Genomic DNA, 14,094 nt, shown 5'->3' with positions numbered 1-14,094 from the left:
ATTTCTGAAGAAATAAGTACATATACTTTGATCTCAGCAGTTTTTGTAATTAATTCTAAGAAAATAATTAGACATGTGCTAAGGTGAAAATACTGAATTATTCTTTCTATGAATAGTTTCAAAAATTTGGAAATAACCTAGTATCTGATAATAAGGAATTGTGTAAGTAAATCATGGCACATTCATGCAGTGAAATACTATGCAGCCCTTAAAAGTTATGTTGTTGGTCTGTACACAGTGAGGTGTTTCTCCTTGTATTAGTGGAGGTTTTTTGGTTGCAAGGAACAGAAGCTGGCCGGGCGTGGTGGCTCACGCCTGTAATCCCAGCACTTTAGTAGGCCAAGGCAGGCAGATGACAAGGTCAGGAGTTCAAGACCAGCCTGACCAAGATGGTGAAACCCTGCCTCTACTAAAAATGCAAAAATTAGCTGGGCGTGGTGGCGCGTACCTGTAGTCCCAGCTACTTGGGAGGCTGAGGCAGGAAAATGGCTTGAACCCGGGAGGCAGAGGTTGCAGTGAGCTGAGATTGCGCCACTGCACTCCATCCTGGGCGACAGAGCGACACTCCATCTCAAAAAAAACAGGTCAACTTACATAGGCTACCTTAAATAGCTGAGGTAGGTCATAGAAACAAATCAACATTTGAAAAACCCCTAGAAAGGAGAGATAACTCTGGGAATCTCAACCTTGAAGTTTAAAACCTTCCTTCTTTCTAGGGCATTGTCACATTGTCATTAAAGTGATTCCATTTAGGACCTGCAGTTTCTTGATTCAGAGTTTAAATTAAAAAAAAAGGATCTCATTGGTCTAGCTCTTATAAGGGGTATATTTACTTTACAGAGAGGTATGAAGGATAGTTTGTGTGTGGATTAGGCCCATTCCTAGACAAAAGGAAACTATTTTTTTGTGACTTAGGAAGCTACCTCAGCTGTTATCTACCTCAGTAAGATTTTGTAAGAGTTTTTTTTTTTTTTTAGCGGAATACAAAATACTGTGTACAGTATGATTCAATTTTGTGGAACTATAGAGTGACCTTTGGAGTGGGGGTAGAAAATGAAGAGTTTTGTTTGGATGTGTTAATTTTGAGATTCCTATTAGACATTCAAGTAGAGAGCTGAAATTTTTTGTGCCCAAAGTGTCAAACAAGTAACATCTGCCCTTATGTTTTTCTAGATCAAAATCAATCCTTCCTGTGGCATAGAACTGAGGGGTCTCAACCAAGTTTTCTTTCAGACAGTTAAGAAAATCCTAAGCTTCTTTTCTTGAAAAATAATGAGTGTTCTCCAGGCACCTGCACAGCACTCATTCCATTTGAGGCAGGATTTCCTGCTTGGCACAGATGCATGTTAGACTCAGTATTCTGTCCCCACCCACCTCCCCACATCTCTGTCAACTCTTTGTCTGGTGTGTTAAGGAGTCACACATCATTCTGGACTTCATTTTCCTCCTCCATAAAATTATCCTTGGCTTCTTTTATTTTTGTTTTTGATTTTTATTTCTAATTGGTCTTAATCAAATTATAAATAAAAATCATCTGAACGTCCCCTTTACCTTTTTTTTTTTTTTTTTTTTTTAAACAATTGAGGCAGTGATAGTTCAGCTCACAGTGGTAAACACTTTCAAGAGCCGGAAGCTAATAAATGCAAATGTTTACTTTTTCAGATATCCACACAGAAGCAGTTCAGGCTGCACTGGCAAAGCATAAAGAACAGAAGATGGCTTTGCCCATGCCAACCAAAAGGCGATCCACATTTGTTCAGTCTCCTGCAGATGCCTGCACACCTCCTGGTAGGTTTATCAGAGCTTTTTCTCTCTGACAGTTACTACCTTGATGTTCCTGAAATAAGTTCTGCTTTTTCTTTTCTGAGGTAAGAATCAGAATCTTCTCCCCACCATTAGAGGAATGTAAGAGAACACTCTGAGGTGGCAGATTTTGCTTGTCATCTCGTAAACAACACACAAAAAGATGCCTTAAGAGTAAAACTATTCAAAACTAAACAAAAAAACTTTCCTTCTGAATTTCCAGTCTTTTTTTTTTCCAGCTGTAATCCCCAGACTTATGTAGTCATAAATACAGGCCAAAGCTTAGGCCAAAATCCTGCTGTGTTAAATAGCCACTTTCATTGTCACCCAATATACTACTTGTAGTCATATATCTAATTCATTTGTACTCCTAAACCAAATGCTTCGTCTCTGCAGCAGGCATGAGAATAGTTGGACTTGGGACAAAAGTTTTTGTGTCATTAACAATTATGGAAGAGCAATCATGCAAAGTTGTGATGGACCTGCAAAACGTATATAAGTGTGTTTATGTGTGTGTGTGTGTTAATGTATTTTGTACACATTTATTTATTTTTTAAGAATCTACTTTTTATAACGGGGTCATGAGATCAGTGAGAACTAGGTATCTTCATCCCATCCCTGTTCACCAGACTTCAATCCTTATGCTCCCTAAGGTAAATTTAAAGAGTTATAACTTCATATTTGAGGAATAACTAGAAACAATCTAAGTTGTCTTGTCTGTTCAGAATCTTTCCCAAAGTTTTTTTAAAACCTTAAAAAAAATTTTTTTTGAACTTCTCTAGTGGAAGCTCGAAAAAAATTTTTTTTTAGATCGAATCCCAGACAAGATCTTGATATAGGCCTTTGAGACTAAACATAGTAAATCTATTTCAGAGCCTCAATATAGTGTCTCTCTTTCTACTTTCATGTTACTGGTAATGAAATCTTTGAGAACAAATTTCCCCATACTTTTTTGGCCTAAACTACTTAATACGTCTTTGGGGAGATTCCTAGGTTGCCTTGTGGTTGACTTTGATTCACAGCTGTCAAGTTGTTGAGCTGTTCATACTGATCCTATTCCCTGATCCAGATTAATATTAATAGTTTTCTTCTTGGTTTTGGCTAACTTCTCAGAGCATTTGGGTATGCTGTGGGCTCATTTACTGTGTGTGCTTTTTTTCTTCACATCTGTGGTGTCAACATGTTTGAAAGAGAAATAGCTCTGTGGCTTCAAGTGTTTCTCAAAATGTATCACAGGGTACCTCTAGCCGGCTATCACAGTAAGACAGTTTGTGTCTATAATGGTGCATACCTCAAACCTACTCATTGAAAATCTTGGATGGTTTCCCTTCCACATTAGTACAGCACAAGTTGGGTCCTCATGGACAAAGGGGGCTCTCAGTTTAGTAGCTATTCCTTTTTGGCAGATTACACTGCAGTGTGGCTGAGGGTTCAGTTGCAGTAAATGGCAAAGGGTAGGGAGCAGCATGACATGTAGTTCTTGGAAATAATCCCCTCCAAAGCTGTATCAAAGACATGCAGTTTCAGAGTAAATAGGCTGCCCTTATGGCTTTGGGTGAAATGTGAGAATGCAGCAAAGACCTTGAGAATGCTCAGAAGGAGTGGAAACCTTTTTTATCCGCTTTTACAAAAGTCACTGCCTGAGGGGAATTCACCAACTCTAGAAACAAATCGCAGCTGTTCATTGCTGAATGAGACTGTAGTCCTTTGAAATTAACTATAGGCCTCTGTATTTCTAGACACTAATGTTCTCCTCTGTCTGCAGCCTTGAAGTTGTGGCCTAATGTTCTTGATCATATTATATGTTTTATACATAATAATTTCATGATTCCAAAGATACAGTCCTTTCTCCTAAGACTTGTATTCAGCAGAACAGAGTAATGAAAAGGTTCTGTACCCATTTATCTCTTGTTCTGGGGATCTCTGGGTAGTATCTGAGAAGCCTTCATGCGCTGTGAGGGACATCTGTGTTGTCAAATAGAAGAGGAATTCTCTCACAACAAGGGGAAACATTGAGCGCACCCTGCATAGTGATTTCTCACACAGCCCCCACATGGGATATTTTAATGCTGTCATGCAACAATTACACACATGCCTAAGACAAATACTTTGCTCTAGTGAGGAAATGTGGGAAGAACTCTTATCATAAGGCTTCCATTAGCCCCTTTCATTTTAGGGAGTAGAATTTGCTGTTCCCACATTAGGAATCGATTCCATTCTCTCCAAGATCTTAAGAGCTACCAATTGGCTGTTTCCAGTGCCTAGTTGAAGCTTAATCCTACATCAGTATCTCCCAGAACTTGTTACAGCCTAACCCAGCGATGTGGAATAGGTTTTATCTCGCATATGTACTCTGATAGCCATAGAAACACTGAAGCTTAGAAGATGCTGAGGCTGTGTTCAAGGGAAGGGAGGAGGAAGAAAACTTACATTAATCATTGCCATTAAAGTCTTTTAAAAAAAAAATGAGCTTCTGGCCAGCTACCAAAGTGACCTAAAGCCGGGTACGGTGGCTCATGCCTGTAATCCCAGCACTTTAGGAGGCTGAGGCAGGCAGATCAGGAGGTCAGGAGTTCGAGATCAGCCTGACCAACAAGGTGAAACCCCGTCCCGGCTAAAAATACAAAAATTAGCCAGGTGTGGTGGTGCGTTCCTATAGTCCCAGCTACTCAGGAGGCTGAGGCAGGGGAATTACTTGAACCCGGGAGGCAGAGGTCGCAGTGAGCCGAGATCGCGCCATTCAGTCCAGCCTGGGTGACAGAGCGAGACTCCATCTCAAAAAACAAAACAAAAGTGACCTAAAAACAGTTGTGGTGCCGGGCGCAGTGGCTCACGCCTGTAATCCCAGCACTTTGGGAGGCTGAGGCGGGTGGATCACAAGGTCAGGAGATGGAGACCATCCTGGCTAACACAGTGAAACCGCATTTCTACTAAAAATACAAAAAATTAGCCAGGCGTGGTGGCAGCGCCTGTAGTCCCAACACTTTGGGAGGCCGAGGCGGGTGGATCACAAGGTCAGGAGATCGAGACCATCCTGGCTAACACAGTGAACCCCGTCTCTACTAAAAATACAAAAAATTAGCCGGGCGTGGTGGCAGTGCCTGTAGTCCCAGCTACTCGGGAGGCTGAGGCAGGAGAATGGCGTGAACCCGGGAGGCAGAGCTTGCAGTGAGCCGAGACCGCGCCACTGCATTCCAGCCTGGGCAACAGAGCCAGACTCCGTCTCAAATAAATAAATAAATAAATAAAACAGTTGTGGCCAGGTGTGTTGGCTCATACCTGTAATCTTCACACTTTGGGAGGCTGAGGTGGGAGGATTGCTTGAGCCTAGGAGGGGACCAGCCTGTGCAATATAGCGAGACCCCATCTCTACAAAAAATTAAAAAGTTAGCTGACTGTGGTAGTGCATGTCTGTGGTTCCAGCTACTTGAGAGGCTGAGGTGGGAGGATCGCTTGATCCCCAGAGGTCGAGGCTGCAGTGAGCCGAGATCAATCAACCGTACTCCAACCTGGGAGACAGAGTGAGGCCCCATCTCTTTAAAAAAAAAAAAAAAAAAAAAAAAAAAGCAAACAAAAAGTTGTACCACTCTTTCAGGGAAAAATTAGCCTAATATTTTACAGGATTTAGTTGCATCTTTCTTTGTACACTGCCTGAGATGTTACAGCATACATCATAAAGCACATCTTGGGTCAAGGCTGTCACTCTGCACTTGCTGTCTTGTATGCACCTGGTTTCTGGGATAACTTCTAGAGTGCACCAGCCAGTCAGCTTCTTTGGGAGGCACTCAATACGTAACTGTTTGAATTACTGAACTGATGAAAATTTAGAGCTGCTCTTTTTGAGGGATTTAATAAAAAGGATTAAGGAGTAAAATATGTCAGATATTTTGGCTTTATAGTATCATATAGTCTGGAAAATATGGTAAATAGTTGGCATGGGAAATAATTTGTCTTTTGTTCACAAATCACCTGATAAGATGTCAGTCACCCTAAAATTTGCTTATTGATATGTACACTAATTTCTATCTTGTGAATTAGAAAATTTTAATTCTCTAAATTTGTAGCAATCTATGGTTCTTTTAGTGCTTGTGGCCTTTTTCAGAGTCTTTTAGACTGCTTGAATTACTGCCATCCAGTTCCCTTTATGTGCTGAAATCATTTACTAATGTCATGAGGCAATTACCTCAGCTCTTTCTTTGTAGGGGTTCTTTGTGTAATGCTATTACTCATTCATACGGAAAAGCACAATGCAAAAACTACAGCATATATTTTTTCCCTCTAAGCTTTTTCCGCACCCTTGTGGACTTACCCTTTGCTGCATTCTGAGAGTGCACAGATGACCAAATAGACCACATAATGACCCTAAAGCACAGTAAGCTATTTCAACTAGCTTAAATTTAGAAGTCTGTCTCACACAGGACTCTGCTTGAGAGTAGCTAGAGTAATTCATAGGGCCAGAAGACAAGGAGAATTTCCCTCCTTTTTTGTTTTTTTTGTTTTTGTTTTTGTTTTTGACACAGTCTCTGTCACCCAGGCTGGAGTATAGTGGCTCAATCACAATTCACTGCAGTCTCAAACTCCCAGGGTCAAGCAGTCCTCCCACCTCAGCCTCTCTAGTAGCTGGAACTGCGGGTGCATGCTGCCACACCCGGCTAATATTTTTATTTTTTGTAGAGATGGAAATGGGGTCTCACTGTGTTGCTCAAGCTGGCCTCAAACTCCTGGGCTCAAGAGATTCTCCAAAGTGTTGGGATTATAGGCGTGAGCCACCACACCCTGCTCTATATTTCTATATATGAAAATGATACCCAGCAACAGACTGGGATATTATCCTTTTAACCTACTTTAATAATGCTTCATGGAATTATAGTACATTATGGTATGCAAAGAACTTTCACATACTAATGACCGCCCTGTGTCATTTGTTTCTCATAAATACTCTGTAAAGTAGGAAGGGCAGATTTAGAGATAAGGAAATAAGCAAGTTCATAGTGGCTAAGTAATTTGCCCCAGGTCAAATAGCAATTAAGTGTCAAACTCAAAATCTTGATTATGTTCATTATTCCACTGAAGTGTCATGTTTATTTAGAAAATTCTCTTTACTTTATAGCCGCGGCTCATGCCTATAATCCCAGCACTTTGGGAGGCTGAGGCCCGAGGATCCTTTCAGCCCAGGAGTTTGAGACCAGCCTGGGCAACAGAGCAAGAGATCTCATCTCTACAAATAATTTTTTTAAATTCCTTCATAGTGCTAAATAAAATAAAAATTTTAAAAATTAGCTGGGTATGATAGTATGTGCCTGTGGTTGTAGCCACTCAGGAGGCTGAGGTGGGAGAATCACTTCAGTCAAGGCTGCAGTGAACCATAATCACAGCACTGTACTCCAGCCTGGGTGACAGAGTGAAACCTCAACTGAAAAAAAAAAAAAAAATTCCTCTTTCCCTAATAGATACTCACGTGTATGCATGGTACTGGAATGAGCATTTTTACAACCAAATTAAATAACTGTTGTCTTCTGAATGCTTATAGTCCTAAATATGTATCAGTCAGTTAATTTGAACTTAGAATACCTGCTGATTTACCAGGTTGGGGAGTCTTTCCTAAATATTCTAATTTTAACCTAAACCACAAAGTAAACAAAGTTGGCAAATCAGACCTCCATAATAAATGTGCTCTAATTAATAGAGTCAGATCATTTTAATAGTGTATTTTATGATTGGTGTGGGATATGACCAATGGTCCACAATTACTTGGGAGACTAGTGAATATCCAGTGTTCTTTAAGCCAAAGTACAATAAAAACCCACTGTATCCGGTTGAATTTGTTTCAATACCTGATTGTAAAATTTAAGGTTTGCTGATAAGAGTAATGTTATGGTTACCATTTATTGCATGCCCTCAGTGTACCAGTCAAAGGGCTAAGTGCTTAACATATATTTTTTTCATTTTTAGTAGTTCACTCAACAGTTTTCTACCCCATTTTACAGAAGAGAAAACAGGTTTAGAGAGGCTCAATAACTTGCCTAGACTTCTGTTTTTAGACATATCAGTTAGATAACCTGAAAATTATCTCCTAGAAAGATAGGGGAAAGAAAATGTTCTTTTAGAAATACTGGGTAAAATGTAACCAGCTTTTTAAAAAATGTATACAGGAGCAAGGGAGAATGATGAACACTGAAAAATCAGAATGGTGAGGTGGTGCTTACTTCCGCTGGGCTGTAGGGAGGAGAATCAGTAAACCAGGGACCTTAATTTTAACTATAATGATAAAACCTTGGACCCATCTAAGGTTGCAAGCTGGAATTAAGATCCCTGGAGGGACTTGCATCTTTAGCAGTTGGGTGAATTAGAAAAAAGGAACCTGTCAAAAAAGCTTGCCTGAGGCCGGGCGTGGTGGCTCACGCCTGTAATCCCAGAACTTTGGGAGGCTGAGGTGGGTGGATCACGAGGTCAGGAGATCAAGACCATCCTGGCTAACACGCTGAAACCTCGTCTCTACTAAATAATACAAAAAATTAGCCGGGCATGGTGGCGGGCACCTGTAGTCCCAGCAACTCGGGAGGCTGAGGCAGGAGACCCTGTCTCAAAAAAAAAAAAAAAAAAAAAAAGAATAAAAGGAATTAGCAAATTTGGCACTTTTCTTCCCTTAAAATCAGCAAGCTAAATGTTTTGATTGATTGATCGATTGATTGATTGTTTGAGACAGGGTCTGGCTCTGTTGCCCAGGCTGGAGTGCAGTGGCATGATCGCTTCCTGGGCTCAGGCCATCCTCTCAAGTAGCTGAGACTATAGGCACACGCCACCACACTTAGCTAAGTTTTGCATTTTTTGTAGAGACAGGTTTTTGTCATGTTGCCCAGGCTGGTCTCAAACTCCTGAGCTCAAGCAGTCCATCCGCCTCAACCTCCCAAAGTGCTTGGGATTACAGGCGTGAGACAATGCGCCTGGCCAACATGCTAATTGTTTATATGTTTACTAATTGGTTATAAATGGATTGTAGTCTTCTGGTGACCAGTATTCAGTGGTGCCTCGTTAAAATCACAGCAGATTATAAACTGAAAGGCAAACTATGTTTTCAGAATTGTTTTCTGTTGCGTATTCGTTATATATAAGAGCTTAGTGAAGATGTTTTATTTATAAGTGATAACAGTCATGAGTTTATTTTTAATCAGAGCAGAATCAGTAGGGAAATGATAAATTTCTATTATTTAATTTTGCCCAAATTTCTACAAATTCATAACAATTTCCTGGGTGACAAATTGCTTTTAAAATAATATTTAAGGGACCTTGTTTTGATTTTTAAAAAGATAACAATCCCAGAGCAGTGCTACATTTTATGTAGACTTCACTACATAATCGTCTTTTAACTTTACCCGGATAGTTTCTTATCTGTGACCATAGGTTGAGTTATTCATAGTAAGCACCTCATTTCTCAGGTGGCATCATTTGGCACAGTATTATTTTCTTCTACCAACCGTTAGTTTCTGCTATCTTTCCCTTCATGTTTATAGGAAGCAATTAGCCATTTAAATTACTCTTAGGAAAAATTTCAGGTTGTTCCAAATCAAAAAGAAATATACATTCCTTTTAACCATTCTCCTGGGGATTAGAAGAGGAATTAATGTTGATTGGCCAGGTGCTATGGGCTGGCACCAGTATGGGTGCTTTCTGTACAGTGTCTTTGTTCATGGTCTCCCAGCTATGGTTAGGATAAAGGCAAGTTTCCTTAGCTTGTCTTACAAGGCCCTTGGTGGCCCAGTGCTACCTACTTGTCCAGTCTCATCTCCATGACTATCAGTCTTGCTTCTGTGCTCTGGCTCGTCTCTGTTTCTTTAATATCTTTAAAAAGTTTTCTGTCCCCTCCAAGCTTTCTCGCGTGCAGCCCCCTCTACCTGACGCTGCACTCTCCCTACTTCTGGGCCTTTCATAACTAATCCCTACTTAGCCATCAGGCCTTGGGTTAGGTCTTACTTCCTTGGGTGCCTGCCTTGAACTCCTCTAACTCATCTCAGTCCCATAAGAATAGGGACTATGTCTTCTTGCCCAACTTTTTATTCCTACCAACTACTGTAGTGCTTAGTGTGTTTGTCAAATGGACGAATAAGTAAACAGTCTTCTCAGATGGGTAATTTTATCCCTAAGTCACATAGCTAGTAAGAGGTGGATCCTAGAGTTTGAATGGAAGACTGACACCAAAGCCATGTTTTTTTCCACTACGCTAAGCTGCCCTATAGTTGTAAGTCATTAAACACTGAAGACTGGCAGACAAACATGGTAACTGAATTGAAACAATACACCTAATTGCATAATTGATCCAATATAGAAACATAATGAAACCCATTTTCCATAAACCTAATCATGAAAATACTGGTTTTACTGTCTTTTTAAAATTGGGTTATTCTGATTTTAAACTTAAACAAATTAAAATACATATAAGTGATACAATAAAATGATACAATAAAAGCAGCCCACAAATCCAATGGAGATTGTGGAATCTTGAGATAACTTACCTTGAAAATACTTTATTCTTAAGGTCAAATTCACTTGTCCTATGGGCCCTATCCCGACTTCCTCTCTTTTTTTTTTTAACATGTTTGCTAAGACAGGAATATTTGTGTCTTGGGGTACAGTTGAAATGTTAGAATATTTTCTGAAAATTACACAAAATGCTTTCCTTAAAGGGGTACAGATGTGATTACTTCTTTTTTTCTTTAAATTTTCTTTTAATCACCCCCCTTTTGCATGATAGATCTCATTCTTCTTTATGGACCTCATCACTTTATCTCTTTGGGATCTGGTCACTATTTATCTCTCCACCCTCATTTTTTTTTCATTTTTTTGCCTTACTCTTCAAAGTCTTTGCTCTATGTACAAAGAAGTACTTGAAATCCCTGACTGTGGTTGGTTCCCATCCTGCGAAACCCTTTGATTACTCCCATTTCTTAGCATCTGTTTTATTCTTTTGAAATTATCTGTGGGCTTCTGTGTCTCCTGTAAGCCTTTTTAGGGCACTTACTGTGTCATAAGCACTCATACACTTCAGAACCCCTAGGACTTGACATAGTTCCTGGCACATGTTGTGATTAGTACTTTTTAAAAAGCAAAAACAGTCTCAGGCTTCAGACCTTCCTCAATATGAAATAATAAGTTGGAGGTAGTACAGAACAAGAAGCAAGGGTGTAGTCATTATATAACTTTCTGGGTTTTTTGTTTTTGTTTTTGAGATGGAGTCTCACTCTGCCTCCCAGGCTGGAGGGCAGTGATGCTATCTCTGCTCACTGCAACCTCCGCCTCCCGGGCTTAAGTGATTCTTGTCTGCCTCAGCTTCCCGAGTAGCTGGAATTACAGGTGTGCACCACCATGCCCGGCTAATTTTTGTATTTTTAGTAAAGACAGGGTTTCGCTATGTTGGCCAAGCTGGTCTTGAACTCCTGACGTCAAGTGATCCACCCACCTCGGCCTCCCAAAGTACTGGGATTACAGGCTGAGCCACTGCATCCGGCCCATTATTTTAACTTTCTGTCTTGCTCTGGGCCTGCAGAATTTGACTTCTAGATTAGATGAGTCTTTTGTGGTTCAGGTTCCCATTGTGAGGTGCCAGCAGTTTTCCAGCCCCATTGGTTATGTATTTGGCTCTTTGAACCAAAGCAGAACATGAACCTACAGTGTCACCTGAGTTAGACGGAAAGGGTTCTGCAGTACTAACCACAGAATGTTTAATTTTTAAAAACAATGAAATTCAATCCACAAATTGTAAATCATAACACCCAGAAATCATTTAGAAAGGTTTATCTCACATTAGACCAAATGCCCTCTTTAACTGCGTGCTTCATAAGCTTAGAACCCTGAAATAAATTCCTGACTTCTGTTTTCCCCGGCTTTTGCTTCCCTATATTTGGTTGAGTTTTTTTACCACCCCCCCCACCCAGCACGCTTTTCTAATTTAGGCCTGTTTTCCTGAAGTCAGAGCCAAGCTGAATACAGACATAAGTGGATTTCTCACAATTCTTCTCCAGCTGAAAATTAAAGAAAGAAATCCTGATGCTGTGCCTTCTCCTGTCATGCTTGGAAAGCTTACCTGTGCACCCTGACTGGCTGCCTTTCCTACTAAGGCCATGAATAACTCCAGGCTAAGGATTGTTTACACCACTTCATTCCCTAGCACCTAGCTCACTGTTTGGCACGTTATGTTTTTTGTTTTTTGTTTTTGTTTTTGAGTTGGAGTCTCGCTCTGTTGCCCAGGCTAGAGTGCAGTGGTGCGATCGTGGCTCACCGAAACCTCTGCCTCCGAGGTTCAAACGATTCTCCTGCTTCAGCCTCCCAAGTAGCTGGGATTACAGGCATGCACCACCATGCCTGTCTAATTTTTTGTATTTTTAGTAGAGATGGGGTTTCACCGTGTTGGCCAGGCTGGTCTTGAACTCCTGACCTCAGGTGATCTGCCTGCCTCAGCCTCCCAAAGTCTTGGGATTACAGGTATGAGCCACCACGCCCGGCCTGGCACATACGTTTTTAGCAAGAATTAAGTTTTTATGTCTCCCTGTCAAGATCATTTCCTTAGAGACTAATAAGTACTTTGTCAAAATCAATGTAGCAACATACCACAAGAAGAGATTCAGGAAGACATATAAGTACTTCAGTATTATTTGAACATAAGTAGATGGACTAGAAAAATTTAGATACTGATTAAGCTTACAACAGAAAAGCAGGGAGTAAAGTTTAAATGTTTTGAAAGAGTTTAAAAGAAAACAATTAAAAATTACCTATGGAGTTAGGCTATTTTATTTTTGTAGGCTTTGGTCCATAGACGTTTCCTTGAGATTCTTGAGAAACTTTACATATTAATCTACCTTAAGAATGCGAATGTTTTGCTGGTGTCGAAACTGAATGTGTGATCAATGAGCAAGAACTGAAAAGTCTCTGTTCTAGGTAGGATCGAGAACTTCTTTTTTTCTAATTCCACACAGACACATCTTCGGCCTCTGAGGATGAGGGCTCTCTGAGACGCCAAGCTGCGCTCTCTGCTGCCTTGCAACAGAGCTTACAGAATGCTGAGTCCTGGATCAACCGTTCAATTCAGGGATCGTCCACTTCTTCATCCGCATCTTCTACGCTGTCCCACGGAGAGGTCAAAGGAACCAGTGGGTCTCTAGCTGATGTATTTGCCAATACTCGAATAGGTAGGAGCTGGATCTACCCAAGAAGCCCAAATTACATTCCATTTGGCTCCCAGTATCCAGGAAATAGTTTATGGTTTGTGTTAGGTTTTTCAGTATGGCCTAAAAAACAGAATTAGAGAAAACATGACAGTTAATGAGGAAAAGATGGAAACACCAGCAATACATTTGTCACAGGAATAATAGGTATCACCTGCATTATTGGTGCGTAGTTTTGCCCACCTGAAGCCATAGCTATTTCCATAAGCAATGCTCAAGCTGCAAGATATAACACCAGTCTCAGTGTGGAGTTATCCCAGCTGAAGAATATTCGATCTATTAAAAGGTTAAAATATGTAACATCTTAGATTTTTCCCAGGATTGTTACCTATATTCTGTTAAACCAAAAACACTAAACCTGAGCAAAATCTATACTGAGCCAATATCAGTGAGGACTTTTGTCTTGACTGGATTTGTTGTCCTTGCTGCTGTGATATTGCTACACTGGAGTGTGCAGGCCGAGGATATTGGTACTCTGAGCTGCTATCGATACACTGCAGATGCTACTATACAGAGTGTAGCTTTTGCTTGCCCCTGCTTTATGTTTTGTGTGTGTGTGTTTTTAAAGAGTTGTGACATCTGCAGATAAAGATACAGCTCGGATCTCTGCTTTTGCTTAATTGGTTGTTACAAATTACACCAAGTAATGTGTGTTAACATTATGTGTCTGTGATATCTTTCCCTTTTTTTTCTTGACAATCAGTGCATTTTGGTGTCTTAATTTTCATCTCAGTGACCTGTCTATATCACCTAATATATCTTTATTCTGTTAACTGATTTCTAAAAAAAGAAAAACTTGGAAAAATTTCAATTCAAGACTATAATTTTTAAAGAAAGAGCTACCTTGAGGGTATGATTGCCCTCCTTAGAGACCCATGTGCCAACAGCTGATGACTTGTCTTGCACGCTTAGCTCTGCCCTGCCCTGCCCTGCCATTTCCTGAGCCTCCTGAAGCAGCTGCAAAGATTTGCGTATTCACCACCTCTCCAGTCGTGGAGCAACAGAGCCATGGTTGCTGAGGTTTTATTTCCACATCTGTCTAAAAGAGACCAGTATTACTTGTTAAATATATTAT

General features: G+C 40.4%; 1 protein-coding gene across 17 annotated transcripts in view; it reads left to right on the top strand.

Moving 5' to 3' along the window:
- Positions 1 to 14,094, top strand: part of DIP2B (disco interacting protein 2 homolog B) — a 246,269-nt gene that overhangs the window by 156,013 nt on the left and 76,162 nt on the right. For 13 of the 17 annotated variants that reach the window (XM_063786671.1, XM_509060.7, XM_063786670.1 and 10 more), the window contains 2 exons: positions 1,663 to 1,788; positions 12,771 to 12,983. In XM_063786671.1, coding sequence (XP_063642741.1) covers positions 1,663 to 1,788; positions 12,771 to 12,983 — 339 coding nt within the window. The remainder of the gene's footprint in view (positions 1 to 1,662; positions 1,789 to 12,770; positions 12,984 to 14,094) is intronic. The other 4 variants (XM_063786675.1, XM_063786674.1, XM_054664234.2 and 1 more) reach the window with 1 other exon arrangement.

Source organism: Pan troglodytes, chromosome 10 (genome assembly GCF_028858775.2).
Source record: "Pan troglodytes isolate AG18354 chromosome 10, NHGRI_mPanTro3-v2.0_pri, whole genome shotgun sequence".
Lineage (NCBI taxonomy): Eukaryota > Metazoa > Chordata > Mammalia > Primates > Hominidae > Pan > Pan troglodytes.
The sequence above is the reverse complement of the archived record's forward strand: the minus strand, read 5'-3'. Positions and strand labels throughout refer to the sequence as shown.